The 25,288-nt window shown below is 36.8% G+C and overlaps 1 protein-coding gene across 1 annotated transcript in view; it reads right to left on the reverse strand.

The window, feature by feature from the left end:
- Nucleotides 1-19,959, reverse strand: part of RORB (RAR related orphan receptor B) — a 181,248-nt gene extending 161,289 nt beyond the window's left edge. Inside the window, exon 1 of the mRNA XM_054583263.1 lies at nucleotides 19,928-19,959. Within this exon, the coding sequence (XP_054439238.1) occupies nucleotides 19,928-19,934 (7 nt within the window). The 5' untranslated portion in view covers nucleotides 19,935-19,959. The remainder of the gene's footprint in view (nucleotides 1-19,927) is intronic.
- Between the last annotated feature and the right edge of the window lie 5,329 nt (nucleotides 19,960-25,288).

A 25,288-nucleotide genomic window follows, 5' to 3' on the forward strand; every position in this document is an offset into this window, starting at 1 on the left:
TCATCTAGCTTTAGGTTGGCTAGAGTCAGGGAGGTGTCTGAAGGTCATGTAGCCCAGGAAGGGCATCTGAGATAGACAAGACAGAGCAAGAGAAGGAAATAAGCTTGCAGTATCCTCTGGCCGTAAGCGAGAGATGGGAAGATGGGACAGCACAACTGTTAAAAACCTAGATTCAAATCCCGACTCCTTCACGGGCTAGTTGGTGACCTTGAACAAGTTGCTTTACCTCTCTATGCTTTATTTTCCTCATCTGTGAAATGTGCATAAAACCTATTACTAATTTCAAGGACTTATTTTGACTATTAAGTGAGGTAATTGGTATAAAGAGCTCAAAACAGTGCCCAGCATATAATAAATGATTAATAAAAATTAGTGATGATGATAATGATAAAGATATATAGATTAATGCTAGAAAAACAAGGACCTTAAAACACATTTATATAACACATTTATAACATATTTCACACATTATCAGTTATCATGTAGTGGCGTTAATCAATAAATTTCTTTACCTTTTCTAGAAATTGAACCCTAAAAAGTAAAATAATGGTTTTGGAATATGCCCATCATGTTTAAGGATGCTGGGCTAGCTTTTAATTTTTTTAATTGAAAATGTCCAGTAGAAAATACTTTTTTTCCAAATGTTAGTTCATCAAATGCCTTTCAAACATTACAGCTTTTATCTATATAAAACTTCGTATTCAGAAATAGGTTCTGCCTGAGAAAGCAGGTTTTGGACTGCTAACAAGGTGCTAATATCTGCACCATAACACTATTTTTCTGCCAACTGACTTGGTTTGTACTTAATTAGACCATGAGATGCTGGGCTGAGTATAGTACAAGTTACATAAGTTTCACAGTTGAGATCCCTGATGTCAGCACCTTCCACGGTAGCAGAAAGCACCATTGGAATTAGGAACCCCCAGTAGGAATCCTAAAATGAAATGATGAATAAAAGTATTTGTTGTAAGATAAAATAATGGAGAATTTGAGGGTTTTTCTCATCATGCATGCAAAGGCTCAGAGCATAGCCGGTGATCATTTAATATTGCCTCCATGCAAGGTTGCTAGTCAACAGAAGACTTTTACTCCTGAAGACTTGCAGGTATATATTTGAAAGATTTGAAAGCAATTTTTGAGGAGTTTTCTGATGGAAATCATAATTTTTAGTGGAAAGAAAAGGGAAGATTCAACTATTTTGGGCACCTGGTGGGGATCTTTACAATTGTGTGCAAAGTATAGTAAAATAAAATATCAGGTAGCTCCCATTTAAAAAGTAATGAGCTCCTTCATAAAACAGACTTCCCCAAAGAATAGCTCAATCCTCTACAGCTCTGAAAAAACAAAAACCAACCAAACCAAACCAAACCAAACATGATGAGTATAATAACACTGAGTGAGATGGAGTGTGGAGAAATATTGCAGTTTTCATCTGGTAAATAAGTATAAGAAAAAAAATCAACCAAACCATCATAACAATCTTGTGGTTTTCTCTGTAATTGGATGCAATGTTATTCTCAGTCAATGTCTTGAAATCAAGGTGACAGGTGTATTACGAAGTGTTAGGTCAAAGTGAGGACACTTATTCTAAGACAAATTTAAGGGAAGCCAAGAGATCAACCAAACCTATGACTCTGGAATGTGTCAGACCAAGTCTCCAGACCCTCCTCTGCTTTTTGCTTGACTCCTCTTTTTATCCAGTGACCCCTAGATTGGTAAGAAGCAACTTTTAAACACGGAATAGTCATACATTTCAGTTTTTCAAAAGTTCAAACACCAGACCCTCAACATTCTAATTTCATCTTAGTACTACACAATTTTTAATTTGACATTTTAGCATCTCTCAATTCTTTCCAAATCTCTGCTTTCCAATGAGAACTATCTGAGAAGCCTCTTTTACTTGGAACATTAAACATATGTTGTGGGTGTTGGTCTGAGGCTCTCTGAACCTTGGCCTTTTCATTTGCAATATAGAGACAACAACACTTTACATTGTTTTGTGACAATAAATACTCAAGAACAAAAATGAAGCACTCAGGGAGGACTTAATACCAAGGCACTATATAAGTACTTCATATCATTATCTCATGTAACTCAACCCTCACAATTACAATAACCCCATGACGCTGGCATTTTTCCTAATTTTACAAAAAATTGGAGGCCCAGAGAAGTTAAGTAACTTGCTCTAGGCTACCCATATAGGAACAGAGGCTGTATTGGAATCCTGGCAGTTCACTTTGATGCCTGGGATTGTAAATAGCCTTTTATGTGTTCAATGACTTAATGCAGTATCTGACACATAATAAGGGTGGAGAGAAGTAAGTTTATATTCTTATGATTTGTTTTATTTGGGGTGATGTACACATAGAATGTCTGCCTTACAATTCTGCCCCCAAGCTTCTGTTCACTCTGTCTACCTGAAAAGCTTCTTATGATTCTTTGCTGACAACATTCTACACAATTTGAAGGTTTAGTTCGTGACTTCCCACAAAGTTCATCTTAACACTGTAACAGTGACCTTACTTCTTAACTCATCTAGATTTTACCTGTTACAGAGGTTCTGGGGCAATGCCATATTGTGTTGTATTCTTAGCTAGCAATTCATATCTGTCCTTTAGAAACTCAGAAGTTCACTTAAGAAAAGCAACAGCATTCTGCAATGCTTTAAGAACACAGACTCAGGAAGTGGTCTGCCTGGGCCTGAATCCCAGTTTTGCCATTTAGTAGATGTATGACTTTGGACAAGTTACTTAATCTTTCTGTATCTCAGTTTTCTCACCTATCAAATGAACTTACTAGTAAACACCATTTTATGACAAGTTTGCTGTGAGGATTAACTGAGTTAACATTTATTAGGAATTAGACCTGGCTATGACACGTAATAAGCACTACATAATATTTGCTTTTTTAATACATAAAATTTCTTCATTGGATCTCCTCTAACAGACACTTAATACTTAGAAAATACCAGACATACCAAATATTTGTTGATCAGTTAGTTAATTGGCCATTTTGTGAGTTACCTTTTCTCGTCCATAATTAATTTGAAACTTCAATGACTTGTTATGTGTAGATAAGGTATAGAATTCACAGTTTGGTCTTCAAAGATATCTGACCTCAAGGAGTTCAAAATATAGAGAAGATAAATATATAAGAAGTTATAATTGAATATTAATGATTCAGTATAACGCTATGTATAATAATATACTGCAGAGTCATTCTATTAATTGTGGTCAAGCTGCCTACTACTTGTAGAAATAGATCCTCTTGGTTAATACCTAAGCTCTGTGAGATTCACAATTCTCATTCTCCTCTGTAGTGCATTGTATTTGACCATATTTTAAATATACTATTATCTTCTTAGGGCTTGAATACTTTCACTCATTTATTCAACATTTATTGGATGTCAGATTTTGCTCTGGGTGATGGGAATACTAAGTTCAATAAGACACAGATCCTGTCCTCCGGGCTTTGACAGTCCTGTGTTGAAGTCAGCAAACAACTGCCTACCACAGTTTAGCTTGCTATCTGCTTTTGTAAATGAAGTTTTATTTGAACATAGCCCTGATCAATTATTTACATATTGACTATGGCTATTTTAATGCTGCAGTGTCAAAGCTGAGTAGTTGTGAGAGAGACCATATGGTCCATAAAGTCTAAAATATTACTATCTGGGGCTGTACAGAAAAAGTTTGCAGACCTCTGGTTTAGTGGGATGTCCTGAAGTACCTCTTTTCTGAGGAGGTCATAGTTTTTATATCATTGTTGCTGATCCTGAAGTTGGTGGTCATCCATAACTTCTACAGACCACTGGAACTTCAGAAACATGTGTGAAATGAACAGTTGGTTATTGTCTGCAGCTTCTCAGGTACAATTGTGGCTAATCATCTCCAAAGTTCATAGAGAACAGGTTATATTCTTGGTTCTTCTTAGCTTTGAAACAGTTGTTGCCAAGGTACTCAATCTACTGTACTTCCCAGGCAATTAGGACACCAGGTTAATATGAACCTGAAAAAAACATGGCAAACCACCAAGGACTAGGAATCAGGGGTCCTGGAGCATTCCCCTTCAACCTCAAAATTTTGTAAAAGCAGACTATATAGTACATACTACATAAAGGATGCAATTTCTGAGATACTTTAGATTACATATTTTATAGTAAAACTGACAAGTCATTCTTTAAATACATTAATGGAAACTAAGTCTGAAAATGTTTTGATATCTGTATAATACATTTGAAAAGAAAAATAAATAAACACTTCTGTAACATAAATTGGACAACACATATTTTCTCCTTAAATTTATACTTTCATTTCACACTGACCCCCTCACACACAATATTATTCTAATATCCAAATTTTCATATTTGAACATATTTTATTAATCACCTGGTTATACTTCTCTGCAACAAAATATGTACTTATAGTAAATTTAACATGTTTTCCCTGTGAACATGTGTTCTGTGTGTTAACATTTCTTCTGAATTGACTTGTTGTTATCATTATCACTAAATCACAATTGATAATAATTACACAACTATATGACAAATTCTATATTTACTAAACATAAAAATAAATTTAAAGAAAATTTATCTCTTGATAAGCTAGATAGGGCTTTCTTTTTCTTCTAGTCAATTCTGCTACCTATGCTTGTCTATTATTTACTTCTAGGCTGTAATGGAGTTTAACATCACTTCTTATTTTTGCTTTTAGAAATTTAAGTCAAAAAACATATTTGCATAACTATTAGTTGGGAGTGAAACTAATTTTTCCATAGCAATTTAACTCCTTTAAATTCGTTCTGACATATATGTCTCAAATCACACAGCATTCTATCATCAAAACTATTTTTAGTGATTTATAACTAACAATTTGATTAAGTCTTTCCTTAATTTTTGTTGAAAGTAAAGAAATGGAAACTACCTGATTTGCAAGAATGTTTTGCATATTCATTAGAATTATTCACTTTCTGAGCATCAAAATTAGTATTTCAAATTGTCCCTTTGTTTTTTGTGCGCTGGAAAATTTTCCACCTTGGGAACCATGTACATAATAAAATCATTTGAAATGAGTGAGAGTTTGGTCTCTTTTGTTAAGTGGAAATAGGATTATTGTCAAAGGGAAGGTGAAAACAAGGAACCAAGTTTCTCCAAGAATACATAGGAAAACTAAGGACTTGTGATTTCATTTAGAAAGCCTTCACATACTGTTCGGATAGTATTTCCTATTCTTAGTACTATGGATATTTTGGGGCAGAAGAATTTGTTTTGGGGAATGTTTAGCAGCATTTCTGACCTACTGGATGCCAGTAGAATCTTCCTAATTGTGACAAACTAAAATGGCTCTTGACATTGCCAAATGTGTCAAAATGGCCTTACGACCCAGTGATTCCACTTCTGGAAATATATTCCAAGAAACCCCAAACATTAATTTGAAAGAATACATGCGCCATTATGTTAATTGTAGCATTATTTATAATAGCCAATATTTGGAAGCAGCCCAAGTGTTCATCAGTAGATGAGTGGATAAAAAAGTTGTGGTACATTTACACCATGGAATATTACCCAGCCATAAAAAAGAAGAAAATCTTACCCTTTGCAACAGCATAGATGGACATGGAGAGAGTATTATGCTAAGTGAAATAAGCCAGTCAAATTAAGGCAAGTACCATATGATTTTACTCATATGTGGAATGTAGTGGACAAAATATACTAACAAAGTAGAAACTGTCTCATAGATAATCATGGGGGCAAAAATCGACACCTGTTTTGAACCACTGACTCAGGGGTGTGAGTGGCCATAAATGAAGACCACCTGAGCAGTGAACATCCTATTCGAATTCTGCCCTACTAAGTACCAGCAAGTTTCCAACAGCCTTAAGGGCAAATTAGATTCCTCATCTATCATAAGACTACAGAAGTATTTGAAAATTTCCTACAACTCCACCAATAGGCATCAATGCATCCTACAGATTCTTATATTTTGAGACCTGAGTGTGTCTGTGCTGGTGTTCTTTAACATCTGTAGGGAATGCAAAGTCCCACAGTATTGTCAGGGGATATATTTGGACTGGTTGAACAGAGATAAAATGAAGGCACATGGATTAATTTCTCTATATGAGTATCCTATCCTGACCTTTCCTTCAAAATTTGAAGCAATATATTTCTCAAATTAATATGAGCCTTTAGAGAAAAAAGGGGTAATATTAATCTACTCTTAATAAGAAATTAATAAGGCAGAAATCTTCTTTTCCCAATAATGGGGAAAGTTTTTAAAACTGCATATTATTATTATTATTGCTATTTCAATTATTTATTGTGAATTATAGCATATGACTTCTAAGAAGACTCTGAGCTCTTTAGAGGATGGGACTGAATCATATTCACCCTGTATCCTTAGCACAGGAGGTAGTGCCTGGTGCAAAATAGGTCCTTGATAAATGTTTGGTAATGAATGAGTGAATAGTTGTGTAAATATTAAATAAGTTAATTTTCTTAATGAGCCGTTAAACTTTCCACCTTAATCTTATTATCATACTACCTGACCTCAGGCAAATGGATGAGCTAAAATACAGTGAGTTGTAGATAAAGAACAGTTTTACGACTGTGCAGGACACTTGAACACTTAGGACTAATCTACAGACAATGTGTGGGAAATTTTGAAAGCACAGAAATAGTAATGAATAAGAAAACAATGACCTGGTATCATAATATCCCCAGGTGATTTTTAACATTTTATATGTTTTCTTCACTTTTTTTGTGTGTGCATTTTATATTCTTTAGGTCATATAGTATTTACAGTTTTGTATTCCAATTTTTTTTATTAGCCTTTAGGTTTAGTGAGGTCAGGAGTATCTTTCCTACTCATCATTTTATTGCTAGAACCTAAAACACATTTTCAGGTTCATATAAACACTTAATTGTAGTGACATATATTAAATACATGGTGAATACATAGTGGTTTAACAGTGAGGACCTACTAAGTCAAAGTGGGCCATAAAGAGCATTATAACAAAATTTCCCTGTATTGTTGTAAACATCATAATGGGGCTACGATGTCTTTAGGTATAGTCTTTTGCTATTTTAGTTTACATCCTTTGGCAAGACTCCCACAGGGTGAATTACTGGGCCAAAGAATATGGTCATTTTTAAGGCGGTAGGTTCAATGGTTGTACCAATATAAACACCTACTCTAGAATGTTACGGTGTCCAATTCATCACACCATTCCGTACGTTGCCAGGTGAAGATGCCACTCTGGTTTAATTTCTTTAATAAATGAAATCAAGCTCTTCCTTTCTAATTGTTTACTAGCGATTTGCATTTCCTTTTTTAAAATAAAACAATTATTTATATTTTGTTTGGGGATGATTTTTTAAAGTATTGAGTCTGCATTTTTAAACTCTTAAAAAAAAACACTCTTTATATTTTGGGGTTTCCTTTGGCTTAGCTAGCCAGGGCACATTCCTATCCACATGTGTCCTGCATGTCTCACAACATTGCTGTTGCAGTGCCTACAGCAGCTCATTGGGAACTATAGAGCACTAAACATAGGTGAGATATTATTATTAATTTTACCTGATATCACATTTGTAAAAAGATGAGACTGCATCTGTCGGCTCCTTTCAGGTTTAGAGAGTTCCTTTTAAAAATGTTTTTAGAAGGTTTCTTAAGAGGAGCCACAGTACAAAGACTGACAGAATTAATGAATATGAAGAAATATACTGTAATATCTAAAAGAGCAAGCAAAGAAGGTATTTTACATGAAGTAAAACAAAGAGAATCATCTCAAATAAGCTTATAATCTTTTCCAATGTGATACTATTAAACATACTAGATAGCTGCATATAAGATGAAGACAATCCAATGCAGTTCTGATGCAGTCCATTTTCCTTCTAATAGTATCTGTGGTCAAATTTAGTTGAGTTTTGGGAGTCAGGACAATTATATAATAAGATCAATTTGTGTGCTGGAGAATAAATGATGGGGTAGGCTGGTGTTTCTAGCTATGTTTGTATAGCATGGTATACACTGAAGAGGCCTGAAAAATCAATAACAGTGAACTAATAAATGTGCTTTTAAAGAAATGTGAATGGACTTAATTTGAAAGGATAAAAATTAACCATACAAATGATAGCTTGATCTAAGGAATATTATGTTTCAGCCAAAATGCAAAACACAATAGACTTCAATATTGTTGAGAAGCAGAACTCAGCATTTATTTAGAATTAATGTCACACTTAATTGGTTTTTTATTTATATTGCTAGGCATCTTTTTAATGTTGTCAAGGTCATTTCTTTAATAAAATACTTTATGCTTGTACAAAACATAGAATTGGATAGGATGATAATAGGCCTTTGATAAGATGGTGTGCTGTTGAGATTTTCAGTCCCAGTCAATCAGACAAAATTAATTAAACCCAGGTAGGTAAATGGTAGCATGCTAGGTTATTTAACCCGTTCTTTTTCTTGAAATGCTTATCACCAAAGATAGGTAATCCTTTCCTTGACAAACATAAACACCACAGGAGAGAATTTATAAGCTGAGAGACAAATGAGTAGATTAACATTATAAACTATTAGGCGAGTGCATGCTGTTTATTAAATGAAGACTTATGTCATATTGATGTCATACATCAACAGTCTTTGTAGCTACTTATTATAAAATTGTTTCCTTCCTTAAAGCTGATGCAGATAGATTAGGATCTTAGTGGAGGAAACCTCTGAAAATATACAATTTTACTAAAAACTTGAAATCTCTGTAAAAGAAGGCATATTTGAGTTTATGAAATTATATTTTAGAATCTTCAAGGGGATAATTATGGTAACAAAAATTTTACTGTATATACCTTGACTTTGTTATTATTTTTACTGAATAATTTTTATTTAGAATCTGTAGATATTCTCTAACATTTATTTTATTTTTTTCTGAGATTGGTAAATGTCATTACCATTATTTTAGAGGTGAAAACTATGGAGAACTATGTTTTGTTCAAGAGGATTGTGTGATTGAAGAAAAATGCTTTCACTATAATATTATTTATTCATTATATGGTCAAAATACTCAGGAGGGTTTTGATAAAAAGTTTTTTTCTGAAGACCAATACTGGTCAAGTGATAAGGAAGGCTGTATCTGGACTTAGCAAGTATTAATGTATGATTGATTAGTGATGTCTGCTGTGGGGACAAGGGTGACAAAGACAGTACAGCCTAAGAGAGAAAACACAGTGTAATACAAATAGAACAGGATTCAGAGTTAGAAGCCTTTGCTTGACGTCAGATTTTGTTCTCTACTTCCTATAACAAATAGACAAGTCATCTATTTTTCTCATTTAGGAAGAAAAGAGATGAAAACACCGGACACTTAAGAAATTCAAATGAAACAAAAATTATCTAAGAAATTCTTTAGGAATTTTATAAGAAACCACCTTTGTTGTGCTTGAGACTGTGATCTTAAAAGGCATCATCTGTTACGCATTGTAAGTCCTCAATAATAAAGATTACTGAATCACATTTAAACCTGACCCACAATTGAAGGTTGTCACCTGCAACTTTGCCATATATTTTCTCTTATTTTTTGGTCATTGTAAAATGATAAAAGAATGTATGGAATGCATTTTGACTATAAATCACTCAAGTCAATCATGTTAGATAACCTTTCCAAAATCATTCATGAAATTTCGATGGAAAGAAATTCAGAATCAAATTATTTCAATACCAAAGAACACTTTCTAAAACCAATAGAATAAACTTTAATTTATTGTGACAGAGGTGGCAGTAAAACAGACATGTAGAAATATTAGTAAACAAAATAAAATAAAAACACAACTGGAAGGTATTAATGCTACCTTATTAGCATACCGTTGATGTTTCCGAGCTTTCCTTGGAAAGATATTCTAAAAGCCCCATTCTTTTGTACTTATTTTTTTTATTGCAAGAATGAAAATATATATCCAAGGGTGAAGGTGTTTAGAATTAAAACTTTTAAAATGTAACACTTCAAAGGAAAAAAAAACACAGAATATTTGTCAGTTTGTTTTAAATTTAATTTTAGAGCAGACTGATGGATAGGTTAGGATCCTAAATATCCTAAAATAAATTTATCTGAAATATTTTGTTTCTGTAAAAAACAAATTATTGCCATGAAACATTGCACCTTAATGATATGCTGTGTTTCTCTGAACAAATGTTACTATATTCAACCAGACTGCGTGACATTTGCTCATACTCAAAAACTGTGGAAATTTGGAACAAGGTTTCTTCTTTTTCTTTTTTTTAAGGAAAGTATTAAATTCCTTCACTATGTGCCAGACACAAGTTACGTACAAATTAATAGAAAATGTCCAATAGAGTAATTTTATTATTTGACCAGCCACTTATACATTAGAAACTCAACATATTTAAGTTCTTTAAACTTGTGTGTCATTGTTTGATTCTGGAATTTAGAAGCTAGCAGCTGCTAGATGATAAAATATTACTTGAATGTTCATTCTGTCTCAAGCTATAACATGGAATTTTTACTTGAGAAATTTAGAATAGGGGTTTTCATATCAATTATATGGAACCTGTATGAAGCACTTTCGAGAACCGTGCCTTGGACAGGTGAAACTGAACATCTTTTAAATGCAGTTTGACGAATAATTATTTTTAATTATTTTTATTGTACTACTTAGGCAAATAAAAAGTAATAGTTCTCTGAATTGTATATTGTCAGAATTAATTATAGGCAACAATATTTACTAAGTAGTAGGCATATTTTCATAAAAAACTATAGAGTAAAAATCTAGACTTATATTATGTATAGCACTTCAGATAAAATTACTGTTCTCCAAAGGTTACTCAGAATAGCACTTTGGCCCAGACATAACATGAAGTGGGTGTATGTGTCCATTGTCCTAAAACATATGAGCACCAGAAGAATTACAGTAAGAGGTGCGGGAAGGAGTATTCAGGAAACTAGTTGCCTCATTAAATAACTGTTCGATCCAACCTTTCATCTTTTCAGAAAAGCCCCACGAAGTGAGGTCATTCAACCACTTCTTAAATTCTCCGAGTTCCAAGAATTAACCAGATCAAGTACAATAGCCATTTTATTATCAGGATGTGTTACAACAGAAGAGCACTCTTCCTTGGTCTAATAAATTCTAATTAATAATCAATATTTTAAAATGTACCTATTTTTCAAGAAGAAAATACATGACTCAGTGGCTTTGTCACCGTGTAGTAATTTGAAGATGAAGTTCATGCTAACGCAGAGGGTTATGACCAAGAGTAACAATTTGGCTGCCTGGATGTCACAAATGGTGACATTTACTTTTGTGAATTCTCCCCAGCCCAGGGTCTGGTTTTCAGCTTTGTAGGTTCGGAAACTTGATCTTGCCAGTGTTTCAGAGTGGATTAGACCTTAGTATGAGGATTCAAATTAACTAACCTCACAAGAACTAACGGCAAAACTAGAATGCCAAATTATCACTTCAAAATGAAGGACCTAATCGTGAAATGTAGTGGTTATTTTTTTTTTTCAGCCCTATCAATGATTTACAGATAAATAATGCTGGGATGAACAAGCCAACAGTTACTTCTCACACTCACATTTTTGTTACTGTCTAGGAGTCTAGGAGTTTCCTTCTTTAAATATGCGTAAGAGAGGGAGCAGATCAAAAGTCTATAATACCATTATGTGTAGGTTTTATTGTTTAATTTTCATAGTTCAATCTTATAGCCAAGTTCTTGTTTGAAGACTATTACTGTGGCTCTCAGACACTGTCAACACACCCTGTTACTTCAATGGATTTTATTCTCCCTGGTATCTAGTAATCTAAGATACTCTCTAGAGTAGATATCGCTATTTTCAGGTAATACCTTAAATGTTAAAGAACATGAAACTCATTATATATCAGCCATTTCCTCATTTTTTCAAAAATAAGAATTTCTTTTATAAGAACAAATGTATAGGGATATTATAAAGTATTTTCCCACTTATTTTCCTGGTGATACTTTTTAATTTTTTACAAGTTACTCTCTTCCTCACACCAGCATTTGTCTCCTTCAGTACATTTTCTTTTTGTAATTTAAAAATTACCTTAAGTTTTTTTACAATTGTGGCTTTAAAATAACTTTACTAATAGAAGTTTCATTTAAGTACAATTCTAGTACTTTTTCTACATCAGAATATGCTCTTTTTGGAATGGTTCTATGCCAATAAACAAACTTTCACATAGTAGCAATTATAAAAGGCGACTGAGGAAAACAACAAACAATGATTTAAACAACCTCATTTATGATGAACAAATTAACCAAAGATGGACTTCTACTTATCCTTAGAGGCCCATCTTAGATATCACTTTTCTGTGAGAGCCGTTCTGATGCTCTGAGAGCATCCCACTGTATTTTGTTCTGCGCTTGCTTTGATCGCAGCTAGCGTAGCCTCGCCAGTTGACTGTACTCTATCAACTTGAGCATCTTTAGGGCCCATTACTGTGTTTAGCTTTGAGTAGATAAATAAGTAAATCATGAATTAATAAATGTGGGTTGCATACGTTTCTATTTGGATATATATAGGTGTAAAATACGAAATCTCAGAGTTTGTCCCTTCTTAAATTAAAACAAAATAGAAATGTTTGTGAAGATAATCTTATGCTTATATTCAAGAAGATATTTTAATTTGGGCTCTAGAAATCAGTTGATTGGTGAATTCGACAAAGTTTTCAGAACAGGGGGAATCAACCCTGGTTCCAAGTGAGGAGAAAAATTTTTATTTGAAAATATTTTTTATAAGCTAGTCAGAAAACTACAGTAAAAAGTTATTCTACATTTTTTTTTTTTTTTGGATCACCAATGCTCATTTATTTCATGTCAAGTAATGCTTATAAATGTCAAGGCCTTTTTAAAAAGCTTTTGATGTTCTGTGTTAAAGATAATTTTGTGCCTAAATAAGATAGTACCTTTTGCACTTCTAATTTGAAATTAAAATTGTGTACATCTGCCATTGTCACATGATAACAACATAATTCTAATGGGATTCATGTAAAAAGGAGAACGCTTAAAATTTTTTAAAAATATGATTTAAAATTGAATTATTGAAATATGCTTTGGAAAAAGGCTTTGCTATGAGATAAAACATTTTCCTTTAAGAATCCCAAATCTTTCATATGCACCATGATGCCAGGATATCAGATTTACATGAGTACAAATTAATAAATAGGCTAGTTAGAAAAGACATAATTCAGTAAACTAGATTAATTTGCTTTTTCTTTACTTATGTCTGTGACTTCTGTGAATTAGAGAAATATAAATAGGACCACATGATATGATAACTAATCACACAAAAAAATTTCATCAACAAATATCCTGTCTGGTAATTTACAAAGCCAGCATACCCAACTAGTTAATAAAATATTTACTAAGCAGAGGTGAACACATTTAAGTCAAAGCAAATTACTTTGGCCTCATGTTTTAGCAAAAGGTGACACATTCATTTGGCCTTTGTAAGAACATGCTTTAGCCAAGAATATCTCAATTTAATTTTAAAACAAAGTTTATAGTGTAATTATTATAAAGTTATATATTATTTCCAATATTTATAAGTGACCACTAACTGAGGCAAATACATCTTATATTAAATATAAAATAATATACCTTTTGTTATTTTAAAATGTTTTGGATGCTTACCATGCAAAGTATTAATACGTTGAATAGCATTTTCCCTGCTGATATAAGCACTAATAAAACTGTACTTATTATGGAGACAGCAAATCTAGGGCTTAAAATTTATTCAGGGCCTCATAGCTATATTTTAAAAGATAAACAGAGCAAGCCAAAACTCCAAGCAGACTGCAATACATAATAATTTTGTGACACTATGATCACAATATTTCCTTTCATAAGAATCCTGCCCCCCTCCCCCCAACCCCCACACCAATACCATTAGTTAACCACATGGTTATTATATTTAGTTTGATTCACTATAAATGCCGTTATAACACCTGTGGTTTCCCTCATTAAGAAGTGAATGGATGGGGTCAGGGGTTGAAAGGGCGGCATATGCGCTATGAAAGAACTAGTTAACATAGCCTATTATATTGGTGCACTGGTAAATCTCATTTCTATTCATCGGATGATTAGTTCAATCAATATTTATTCCTCTATGCTCCTTTTGTCTTGTGCTACAAAGGAGACGTCAAATTCATGGCATAAGCCTTGTTATTTGTGAATTTGTTGCTTAATTTGGGAGGGAATATTTTATTTATTTGGCAGACCTGGATTCTTTGATTTCTTTTCCCTCTAATTATCATTAGGTGGTATAATGGTGTCATGTGTAGATTATTTATAAATAGATGCTATTAACAGTTTTTTTAAAAAAATGTGACTCAAGTGCCACATGTATTCACTTTTTCTTTCTGAATGCTTTGGAAAGTTGCTTGTGTTTCTCTAAATATGTTTGAATTTGGAAGTCTGGATTGTGAAAGCAAAGATAAGAATGATTTCCTTTCTCAAATATTCATTCTTCTTGTCTGAGTGGGTGGTTATAGGCACATACATATACATATTGCGTATCAGTGTATATCAACAGACGCCTCCAAAGACTGCTATTATCTGCTAGAGATTCTGTTAAGTCAGAGATTCTATTCAAAGTAAGACAAATATTTACAAGACACTGTAATTGGAAGATGATTGCAAAATTGCAGGAATAATACTTTATGTGTAAAATGCTCATTTTATCAGAGGTCATTCATTACATTAGAAAAAGACATTTCATTTGTTTACTTAATTTCTTTAGATATGAATGAATGAAACAGTAAAACTACATGTAGAATAAAAAACATTATTAAGCACAGTGTCCATTTCTAATACTTATTTTTTCTGTACATTTTAATATAGCAATAAATTTGTTGTCAGTTACATTAAATTAATGATAATATAATTTAAAGCCTTTTTGGTTTTTATAGTATAAATACAGAAATGATTTAATCCTAAGAAATTCTCTTTGTAATATTAGAATGATAAAAAATACATCAAGTCACCTCAATCACTAATAACTTTAGCACTAATAACATACGCACTCATAACCTTTGATATATTTTAATCTGTACAGAATTTGATGGTCTTAACTTTGACATTAATTTTCCTATTTCCTCATAATTACTTGTAAGGCTTGGATTTTACCAATGTGCAGTGGCATTGATGTTATTGTTCACAATTTTAAACTTCATTTTATTTACAAATTTGTAGAACACCAGTGGACCTGTACGTATAGAATTTTTAAATTTACTAATTTACTAGTATAATTTTTAACCCTGTATTAGTCAAATGCTATGAGATGAACTTTAAGTTAGAAGTATATCATTATTTCAGTGAAAAAATCTAGTTCATGTGTTACGAGTCACACTTTTATTTTGTATCAAAAGTGTAAAAACTACACAGGCACACGGCATCCCTAAACGGTGGATACAAGTTTATAAAATATGAAAAAATGGCTAAAAACAGTTTTACCTACATTTTTATCCAGAAATACTTCCTGTATTGAATCATTTAAAAATCTTAATGATAATTCTGCATATGCTACTTTTAGATTAAAAGTAAGTATTACATGGTTGGAATGTCATTTTAATGAAGACCAACCCTGAAACTTCATATTTTCTTGGTGCTATAAAATCTTTGGTGATGTAAAATTAGATCTTATGACTCTAGAACACTTAGATTTACAATACAATGTATGCAAATACACACCTGGATAATTGCTTTTAAGGCTGTTAGTGGTTTAGTATTTAACATTTTGTCACCAAAATAAATGCTAACATTTGTTATTTGAGTAAGAGTATAAAATAAATGTGTTACTTATGTTAAAATAAAAGCTAACATAAACCACTTTAATAATGATGTAAATAAAACAACCTTTTAAGGGTTTTCTAATGAGCAAAGTCTATTCTGTTGTTGAGGGAAAAAAAATCTAAGTTTTAAATGAATGCTAACAAAGGTGTTTTAATCTTTATTTTTCATGTTTATGATCTTGCTGCTCAAAAATATTTCCTTTATATTTCTTCCTTTGAACCACCTTGGTATCCCAGTTCCTGATTTTCTGAAAATACAGGAAAGTAAAAAGGCTTGGTGACTTTAATACTTATTCCAGAAGCCCAGGATGTCAAGGACTTCTGCGTTTTAATATGTACTTGTTACAAGTTCACCCAGAATTTTGGGGAAGGGAGAGGAGAGAGTCTCAAGGTGTAAGAAAATATTTTATATTTGTGGCTATATATTTTTAACGATACTTAAAAAGTAGCTTTAAGATTGGATTTTTCCTTAAACTGCTTGAATGTTTACTTTTCTTGGAATAAAGACAGCTTACTGATAATTACTTAATGAACTATTATTAACAGACTACTGACAGAGATATCCTTCCAACAATGTTTTTTAATTGTGGGAGGTGGAATGTTTGTTATAAATATTTAATTAACATTTGTGGAGGAAATTAAGATCGAGAACTTGTTCAGGAGATCCAAAGGCCTGGCCTGCAGGACATTCCGAGCTCCAGATTTCGGAAGGGCTGCCATCCCTCTGAAAGCAAGCAGTACTTTCCTCCCTAAAGTTAGTAATTAATAAAAATTAACTACCTGGAAATAATATATGAAACGTGGTCTTTAGAAAAGCCAAGCCCCATTTTTGTTTACAACAAGCATAAAACCAGACTTCTAATCCGCGGAGCCACAATCACCTATTGATTGCACGACATCTGTGCCCCTGTTTTTGGAAGCAGGGTTTTCTGCGGAGGCAGGGCTGAAAACCTGACCATGTCGGTGCCCCTGTGGACTACACAGCTGACCTGGCTCCCAGGAAGAAGTCTTGAAACCCACACCTTGGCTATCTCGTTTCTTACCCATGGATGGACCCAATTACAAGTCCCTCCTGTCTTCAGAAGTTATTTTCAATAATGCAATATGCGAAGAAGTGTCCATAGAACTGATATGGTACCTTCTATCACACAAAGGGTGAAATGCTTTGTGTGCCACCAAATAGAACCTCCTCCGCCCCAGGCCAACCCTGAGTAAGCCGCTGCGCCGGACGGACTCTGTTCCGCTGTGGAGCAGGACAATGACCTCAAAGACCAAAGCCCCTTAACCCCTTTCTTACCCCAGAGCTTCCCTCAGGATAAAGTCTCTTAAATACGCTAGACCTGGTGGTGGCGGTGGCGGTGGCAGCAGCAAGGCGGAGGTGGGGGTGGGGGTGTGCTTGCTGGATTGGTCCCGAGGGCGACCACTCAATCCTGAACCAAGTTGGAGACTCCTTCGTGAACAGAACAGTTGCCAACCGCAGACCGCGGAGCCCAGCCGGCGCACTGTCTGGGGATGGCGGCCCCCTGGGGATGAGGAGCGTGTGTGCGTGTGTGCGTGTGTAGTCTAGTGAGGAAAAGAAATGGGCACACTGTACAGCTAAACTAAAAAATCGCCCTCCTCCCCCCATTACAGGCTGCTTAGCAGCGCAGGCACAAGAGAAAGCTGATTTGTTTCCGCTCTCACTTCTCAAGTTCACACTCAAGTTCAACCCCTGATTCCCACAAGACGTCTGAATAGCCTGGCTCTTTTCTCAATCCATCCTTAAAGAGCAGCCACTGATATCGCAGGAGCGCAAGGTCTGCAGGAAATGCGCAGCTATAGCAGAGGAGAGACAGCAAGGGGTCAAAGAAGGAGATACCGGGAGAAGGAAGGAAGGACCCCGCCACCTTTGAAGCTTGCTTTTTCTCCAGGGCGTCCCACCAGGCCGCCTGAGAACAGCCTTAAGTTAGAACTTAAAGGCGCTTTGGGCAGCCTGGCAAGAGTGGCGCCCTCTAGAACGCGGGTGCAGGCTCAGGCTGGTTTCTCATAGTGAGCATGAGGCTAGAGCCCGACTCTCAACCCTTCAAGGTGCTTGAGTTTCCAAAGAAAGAACCGTGTGGGTCCCAGACTGCCGCTGGCAAACTGCTCCTTCAGGAGCAGTGCGATCCAGCCACATCCACTCCTGCCCAGCTCTCCTCTGCTTTCTACAATTTAAGGGGAGTGTGAGTGGCTATTATGCCCCAGGTCCTAGGACCCAGTCGGAGCTGAGGGGGTGCCTGGTTTCAGACCTTCGGAGCATAAGAACCCAGCATGAGAAGAGAGTTGGGGGGTGGGGAGAAGTAATGGAGGGACGAACTAGCAGTCCCAGACCCGAACAGAGGAAACTTAAAGGAGAGGGGCTGGTGGTGACATGGGACAGAAAAAAGACAAGAAAAGGAGAAGAAAAACATTGAAACTTGGTTTTTGGAAGAATTTGGGTAGTGGAACATGTGACCAAGCCCCCAAGAGGGACACTAAACTGGAACCAGCTCACACCCACGGGGAGGCTTATTCCCAGTGCGGGTGTCAGTCAAGATCATCCCACCAGGAGGTCTCTGTTCCTTACCTTCAGCTACCTCCCTCACACCCACCCTGCCTCTCCGTTCCCCCTCCTCCTTTTCTTTCTTGCCACCTGCCAGAGTTCAGCTGGCTAACCCATTCTCTGCCTTAAGCGTCCGGCCCGGGGCTCACGGCATGAGGGCCAAGGAGAGCGTGCACACTGCACCCTCGGTGCTCTCCTAGAGAGGCTTTGGGGGAGTGGGTGGCAGGTGAACACAGCCGAGTGGGAAGCGTTGAGTGTTTGCAGCCTAACTCTCCCAAGGTCTTCTTCCTGCCGAATCCACCTGTCCCGGGGTCAGGGATGCGGGAAGGTCCAGAGCTGGACGTTTCCAACTTTTCTGTTGCCAGGACCAGGCGGGACGCGCGATATGGGTAAGGGATTACCTACTCCTCTCCAAAGAACCGCAGAGAGGCCAGGAAGAAAAACTGGGGGGTGAGGTGAGATAGTGCCCAGAAGCTTGCACAGATCCCGATGGCACGCGGGTACCCGGCCCGCTCTTCAAGAGAAGAGTGAAGTTGAGGCTAAGTGGGAAGTAGGGGAGAGCGGGTCCGGACACACGGCGCAGAAAACCTGAAAGTCCCGGCAACGCAAGGGAGGAGACGAACAAAGTGACTTCCTAAAGCCTGTCAGGTCAGCTGCTCCAGCAGCCCAAAGTGCAGCAGGAGCCGGGGTCTCGTCTAAGTATCTTGGGAGCCGCCCAACTGCCGCCGCCTCACCCAGGGGTCCCGCTGCCGCCGTCGCCGCGGGGGGTCTTGGCCTCAGCGCTCAAGAAGCACCGCCTCCCGCAGCAGCCCTTTGACAAAGAGCCTTCCCACCACTGGTAGTGCGGGCTCTCCTATCCTCTGGAACTTTCTCTGCACAACTTTTTCGGGTTGGCGCTCGTTACTAGTCTGCGCGGACTCGGGCACGCGGACCTGGCCTGGGCGCAGTGCCGGCGCGACAGACGCACGCAGTGGACGATCCCGGAATCCGCGTCCTGCCGGGCGACACCGCCCCTCTGCCTACCTTCCCCACGAAGGGACGCGTCAGCCGGCCCGGACGCTGGTGGGCCTTGCAATGTGCAGAGTATGTGTGCCCGCGCGCTCCCGCCCCACCTCCCACCGGTGCGCCCAGCGCGTCCAACCCCGGCCGGCAACCACCACGCGCTGGCCGCTTCCCGCTGCTTCTCTAAGAGCCATCCCTCTGCCGGCTCTGCCTCCATCCCGTATCCACTTCCGCACCCAAGAACCACAAGCAGAAAGGTTCAGTGCAACTCAAGGACTGGGAAGAAGCAACTAGCGTAGTTCCTCTTTCCAAAAAGCGCCCCCAGAACTCCCGAGAGGCCAGCAACACCTCCCCACAACTTTCCACGCCCAGGCCATTCGTAGCCCACCTGCGAACGCGAAGTAGGGAAGTGCGCCCCGCCAACCTCTTGCCCTTCGACTGGGTGCGCTCCCCTCCCCCAGATCTCTCTCTGGCTGGAGTTGTCAGGACCCTGGGAGCCTTGGTGCCCGTGGAGCCTCAGTGCCCGCGGGCTCGCTTACCTCGCATGGTGTGGCCGCTCTCCTGCTCCGCGTAGTCATGAAGCTGCTCCCAGCCCAGACCCTGGAGAACCCAAAAATCCCGCTCAGCACGAGTGAAGAAGGTGGTCGGCGAAGAGCTGCTCTGCTGAGGAAACCATCCCTTTACGCGGACGCCGTGGCCGGAGGGTGACGTTTGCCGCCGCCGCCGCTGCTATGTTAACAGTTTTGATGGTGGTGGTGATGACTGTTTTGATGGTTGTTTGGTTGTTTGTTTGTATTCAGGAAGGGTAAAAAAAAAAAAAAAAATGTGCTGGCTGGCTGATGCCTGGGTTTTGTTTTGCTTTTGTTTTTCTTTCTCTCCAATGTGCTTGCTTTTTAAAAATGCCACGGCCTCCGGCTCAGAAGATTTCTTTTGTGATCACTTGGGCTGAGGAGGAGGAGGAAGGGCAGCAGCAGCAGGAGGAGTTGGTGGTGGTTTTGTTAGTTACAAAGAAGAGGGAGAAGGAGCAAAGGGAAAAAAGCGGAATCAGAAAGAAAAGAAAGGCAGTGTGGATGGCAGAGCATGTGCGTTTTCACATGACATCTGTGCCTGTTAGGGGATCCACAATATGAATTTTCACTGTTCAGTTACAGGGAGGAAGGGAGCGAGAGAGAAAGAGAGGAGAGAGATGCAAAGAGAGAGCCGAGAAGGGGTTTATACGCGGGGGCGGGTTTGGCCGGGACTTCCAGGCCCCGCCTCCTGTCAGCGCCACCGCCAATCAGAGCCCGGTAGCGCTTGGAAAGGTTGGGACCGCGGGGGAGGGGACCAGATTGGAGGCGAGAGGCGGGGGTTAGGGACACTGGAGCTGAAGGCGGCCGGGGCTGGAAATGGGTATCAGAGACTGTCCTAACTGTGCAGAGGACGGGAAGGACCGACAGAGAGAGCCGGGAAGATGTGACACGATTCAAGGAGTGGGGAGAGGACCCTGACCAATCAGTCCTGCAAAGGCAAGAGACGCGGGGCTCTCAGGGTCCCACGTCTTGCGTCCCTTTTTGGCAAAGCCTGTGGGCCCCAGATAGTTACTTTTGAGTTTATGGTAGCGCTTTGTACAGTCCTTTTTCGGCGAGCTCCATAAGTCTGGCGGGAGTCTCCCTGGGCAGGACGCTTCAGTTTCAGTGGTAGAATAATACAAATCAACTTCCGTTACTTTGAACTTATCCAAAATGCAGTTCCATGCCAAGTACCAGTCTGCTTCCTTTAAAATCATTTCTTCAGATACTTCCTGATCCCAAACCTAAAAACAAACAATAACAAACACTGAGATCTCTTCTGTTTTTTAAGATTATTTAAGAAATTTTAATGCTTTCTTTTGTCAAAGAAATATTTATTAGCATTTGGACAATCTCCTGATGTTGGGCTCTATCACTCAAAAATAGTAGCTCCAACCGCCAGTGTGGCTACCTTGGTTATTAGGCAAAGGGCTGAGGCCAGAACATATGAGTACTGGTGCTGTTTATTTGATCAAGATGCAAGGGGAAGGAGGAACTGTGAATTTTAGTTGCTCCGAGAAGACTTTTACCAATTTAGAGGAGATTGGCAATTAAATGTAGGTGAAGTTATTTGTATTCTTTAGGTGAAAATTGTTACTTATAGCCATTTATTTGTATTTTTGATAAAAATACAATGCATAGATCAAAACTGTTTCATTTGCAAATTTTTCCCTCTCATTGGGCAAAACAAGCATGTCGTACAGATGATCATATCTTCTTTCAACAGTTGGAAACTATAAAGACATTGGTTAATTGGTCACCTTAAAAGACAGGTAAAAATATTTGCCTCATGGACTCAGTGTTATGGAATTGAGGCTTATACTAATTAATGTACATTTTGGCACAGTAGGCCTCATCATCATTTAGGTACCCGAATAATTTTTTTACTGGTATTTATTCATATTATGTCATGTAACTCAAAATGCAATGAAGAATTGGTGATTATTTAGTTAATTAGTTTACTCTGCACTGCCAAGTAGTCCTTCCCCCTACCGCCCATTAAATAAAAAATAGATCACCCACTGAATCTTCACTGGTGTTAAATTGACTTAGCCTTACTGTATGCCCTTTCATTTTCAAGCCAATGTGTAATTTAGAAAAAATTTAGTGTTAAGAATGAAAGTCGAGGCCCTGGCTTGGCTCAGTTGGTTAGTGATCATCCAGATATGCCAGGGTTGTGGGTTCCATCCCCAGTCAGGGCACATACAAGAATCAATTAATGAATGCATAAGTAAGAGGAAAAGCAAATTGATATTTCTCTTTCTCTCCCTCCCTCTCTCTATAAAATCAATAAAAAAATGAAAGAAAGTTGATTGAGTCTTTAATTAAATGAAATGAACAAAAGGAAGTTATTGTTCAGAATAGTTATTCTCTTATAAATACCTTTCCCCTAGATTTGTAATTGACACAGTAGTTAATCTTTTAAGATAATATTTAAGGCTCCCTGGTTTTGTCATTTTTAATCAAGTAAAATAGATTCATCATAACTACATTAAAGCTGTACTAAGTTATGCCTAATTTGGTTGCTTCATTAAAAATTACTGAATATAAAACAGTTAAGAAACAATTTGTGACTGCATCATTTCAATTTTATGTGTTTCTAGCAGAGACCCAGGCATACTGAAAATTCCAAAGCCTTTGTAAACAGTATAATTATTATTGTTGTCATTATTTTATATTTCTATTTCTCATTGAAGAATTTACAAATTTAAAAATTTTTAACTCTAATTGTCTTAAATATCTAAACATTCATTGAATTCTAAAATTTCTTTTTATTGCTGCTATAGCTATAATTCTTAAAATGTCAACACATATGAAAAGTATGTTTTTCTTCTTCTAAACATTTTTATATGTCTTTTGCTTTCTGGGTTCTACAATGCATAATTTTGCTTAGAGCTATGTCACATATCACATATCTCCTAATCTCCTTACTTTTGAAAAAATTTAATTAGAAATAAAGACAATTATGTTTTATCATTTTTCAAAGGTGCATATATGATGTTATATATATGGTGGTACAAAGTATTTATTTTCTCTTTTAGAGTAAATAAGTGTTGATCATTGATTATAATGCAGCGACCTGGGACTTCTTGGATCCCCCTCAAAATTAAAATCTGAGTCCTTGAACATTTCCAATAACTTCCAAATTATTTAAACTGCATGGAGTAAAAAACTTACATAAAATAAATATTCAGGATTTAAATTAAAGAAATCAACTTGAAGTCATAAAATACTTAGGAATAATTTATTGTTGTCTTTGTAACCTCTCTGCCAGGAAACATCCATATTTCAAGTGGCATTATAATAACATATTAATATAATGTCTCGTTCACGTGAGTACGGTGTCAGCAATTTCATTTGAATGATTATGGAACTGTTTGGTTTCCTGTAAGCTTGAAGCTCTCCTTTTGGCTCTGGGCATGAAGGATGTTCTAAGTTGATAACTAAATTCTGACAAATTAAAATGGAAATCATTAAGTCACATAGCACTGTACTTAATCTCAAAAATGATATAAAATCACTTTGGCTTGCCTGCCTACCTGCTCTCCCCACATATCACCATCACTCATGTTTAACTGTAAGGCCATAGAGTAATAATGACAAGAAATAGTCTATAGACACAAAGGTTTAATATGAACCAGTCAGTTAAGGTGATGAAGGCATTTAGGATTATTTCAACCCTAAGGTGTTTGAACCAAAATAAGGAGAAATGACTCACTATATTCTAATCTGTTCAGTCTGTATATAAAGACCATTTGAAATAGTTTTGAATCTTGGCGGCACAGTGGCAATACTGATAACAATATTACATTTAGAATGATTACAAGATTGGGTGTTTTTAGCCCAGGTTATGGACCTGTGGGGTTGTGAAAGTTGAAAAAGTGGTATAAAGCTGCCTTAAATATTTGGAAGAACAGAAAAATATGAGAACTTTTAACATTGAAACTTACTAAAAATGAAGAGACTGAAGTAGTGAGCTCCCTGTTGCTGAAGGCATCCAAGAAAAGGTGGAATGAAAGACAAGTATACAGATTTTTTTATTAGGCTCCACAATCTCTAGATTACCTCCAATATGTTCTGTAATTCTAAGTATATTCACATGTAGGCCTCTGCCACTACCTCAGTAGCTGTGACAGAGCTAATGCTTTATACCTCAGAATGCAGGCTTCATGAGAGCAGCAGCCAGGACTTCTCTAGAGTCTGGAAGAATTTCTGGTACTTTATACTTGCTCAGTAATTATTGGTTGGTTGAATGCTCCCCACTCTTTTGTCTACTGAATATGAATCAGAAATATAGCAAGGACCTGAATAAGGTCTCTTCTTTCTGAGCTACTAGTGCATGGAGAGAGAAGGAAAAGGAAAGAGAGAGGAAAAGAATATATGCATATATATTTTTTCATTATTAAGTCTTCTAATTTGGGGAAGAGAAAAATATTTGAGACTGGTTACATAATTATAAATGAAAGTGAAATCTAGTTATTTTCATATTTATTACTATTCTTAATTTATTCCCAGATGAAGAGTCTTTATATCTTTTAGTAGTTTAAGTTCTGCTTAATTTTGAAGTATTGATGCAAATTCAGCAAATTTTCAGAATGAAAAAAGAGAACAAATACTAAAAATGTGGAGCTTGTGCTTTATGTAATAAATTGGAAGGGAGGTTATGGCCAAAACAAATGAACCCCAATACGTGGGTTAGGAGGTGAGTAAGGCAGGCTTTATGAAAGGACAGCATATACGTGTCAGGAAGAAAATGAGCTAACATATATTGGATGAATCACATGAACTATCAACCTATTTAATTACTGTTTCTTGAAAGAGAGCAATGGGAGGAAATTGGAACAACTGTAATAGAACAACAATAAAATTTAAAAAATTAAAAAAAATAAACATTTGACATAATTCATGGGGAAAAAAAGAAAGGGCCTACGTGGTATATAAATAAATCTCATACCCTCCTTTCCCCCACCTTTTTTTCCTTTTTTTTAAACAGATAAAGGAACAGAGGCTTGGAAAGGTTAAGTAACTCATCTAAGATCACAAATCTAAAAATATTAGATCCAAGATTCAAACCCAGATGTAGCCACTAAAATGTAAGTTTTAGTACAAGTACAGGGACTTTCTTGATTTTATTTTTTTTTCAGTGCCATATCCCCAGAATCTAGACTCTTACCTGGAAAATAGTAGTAGGTGCTTCAAATACATTTGTGAGTAAGAAAGTAGACATTTGATTTCTCATCTGCACAGTACTACGTGCCACACACACTATGACTGAAGGTAGTTATTTGATAAATGCCATTAAATAAAAAACAATGAATTCTGACTTTGCAAATAAAGGGATACTGTGAACAA

This window comes from Pteronotus mesoamericanus, unplaced genomic scaffold, assembly GCF_021234165.1.
Source record: "Pteronotus mesoamericanus isolate MK-2021 breed Mesoamerican mustached bat unplaced genomic scaffold, CSHL_Meso_final contig_73, whole genome shotgun sequence".
NCBI lineage: Eukaryota > Metazoa > Chordata > Mammalia > Chiroptera > Mormoopidae > Pteronotus > Pteronotus mesoamericanus.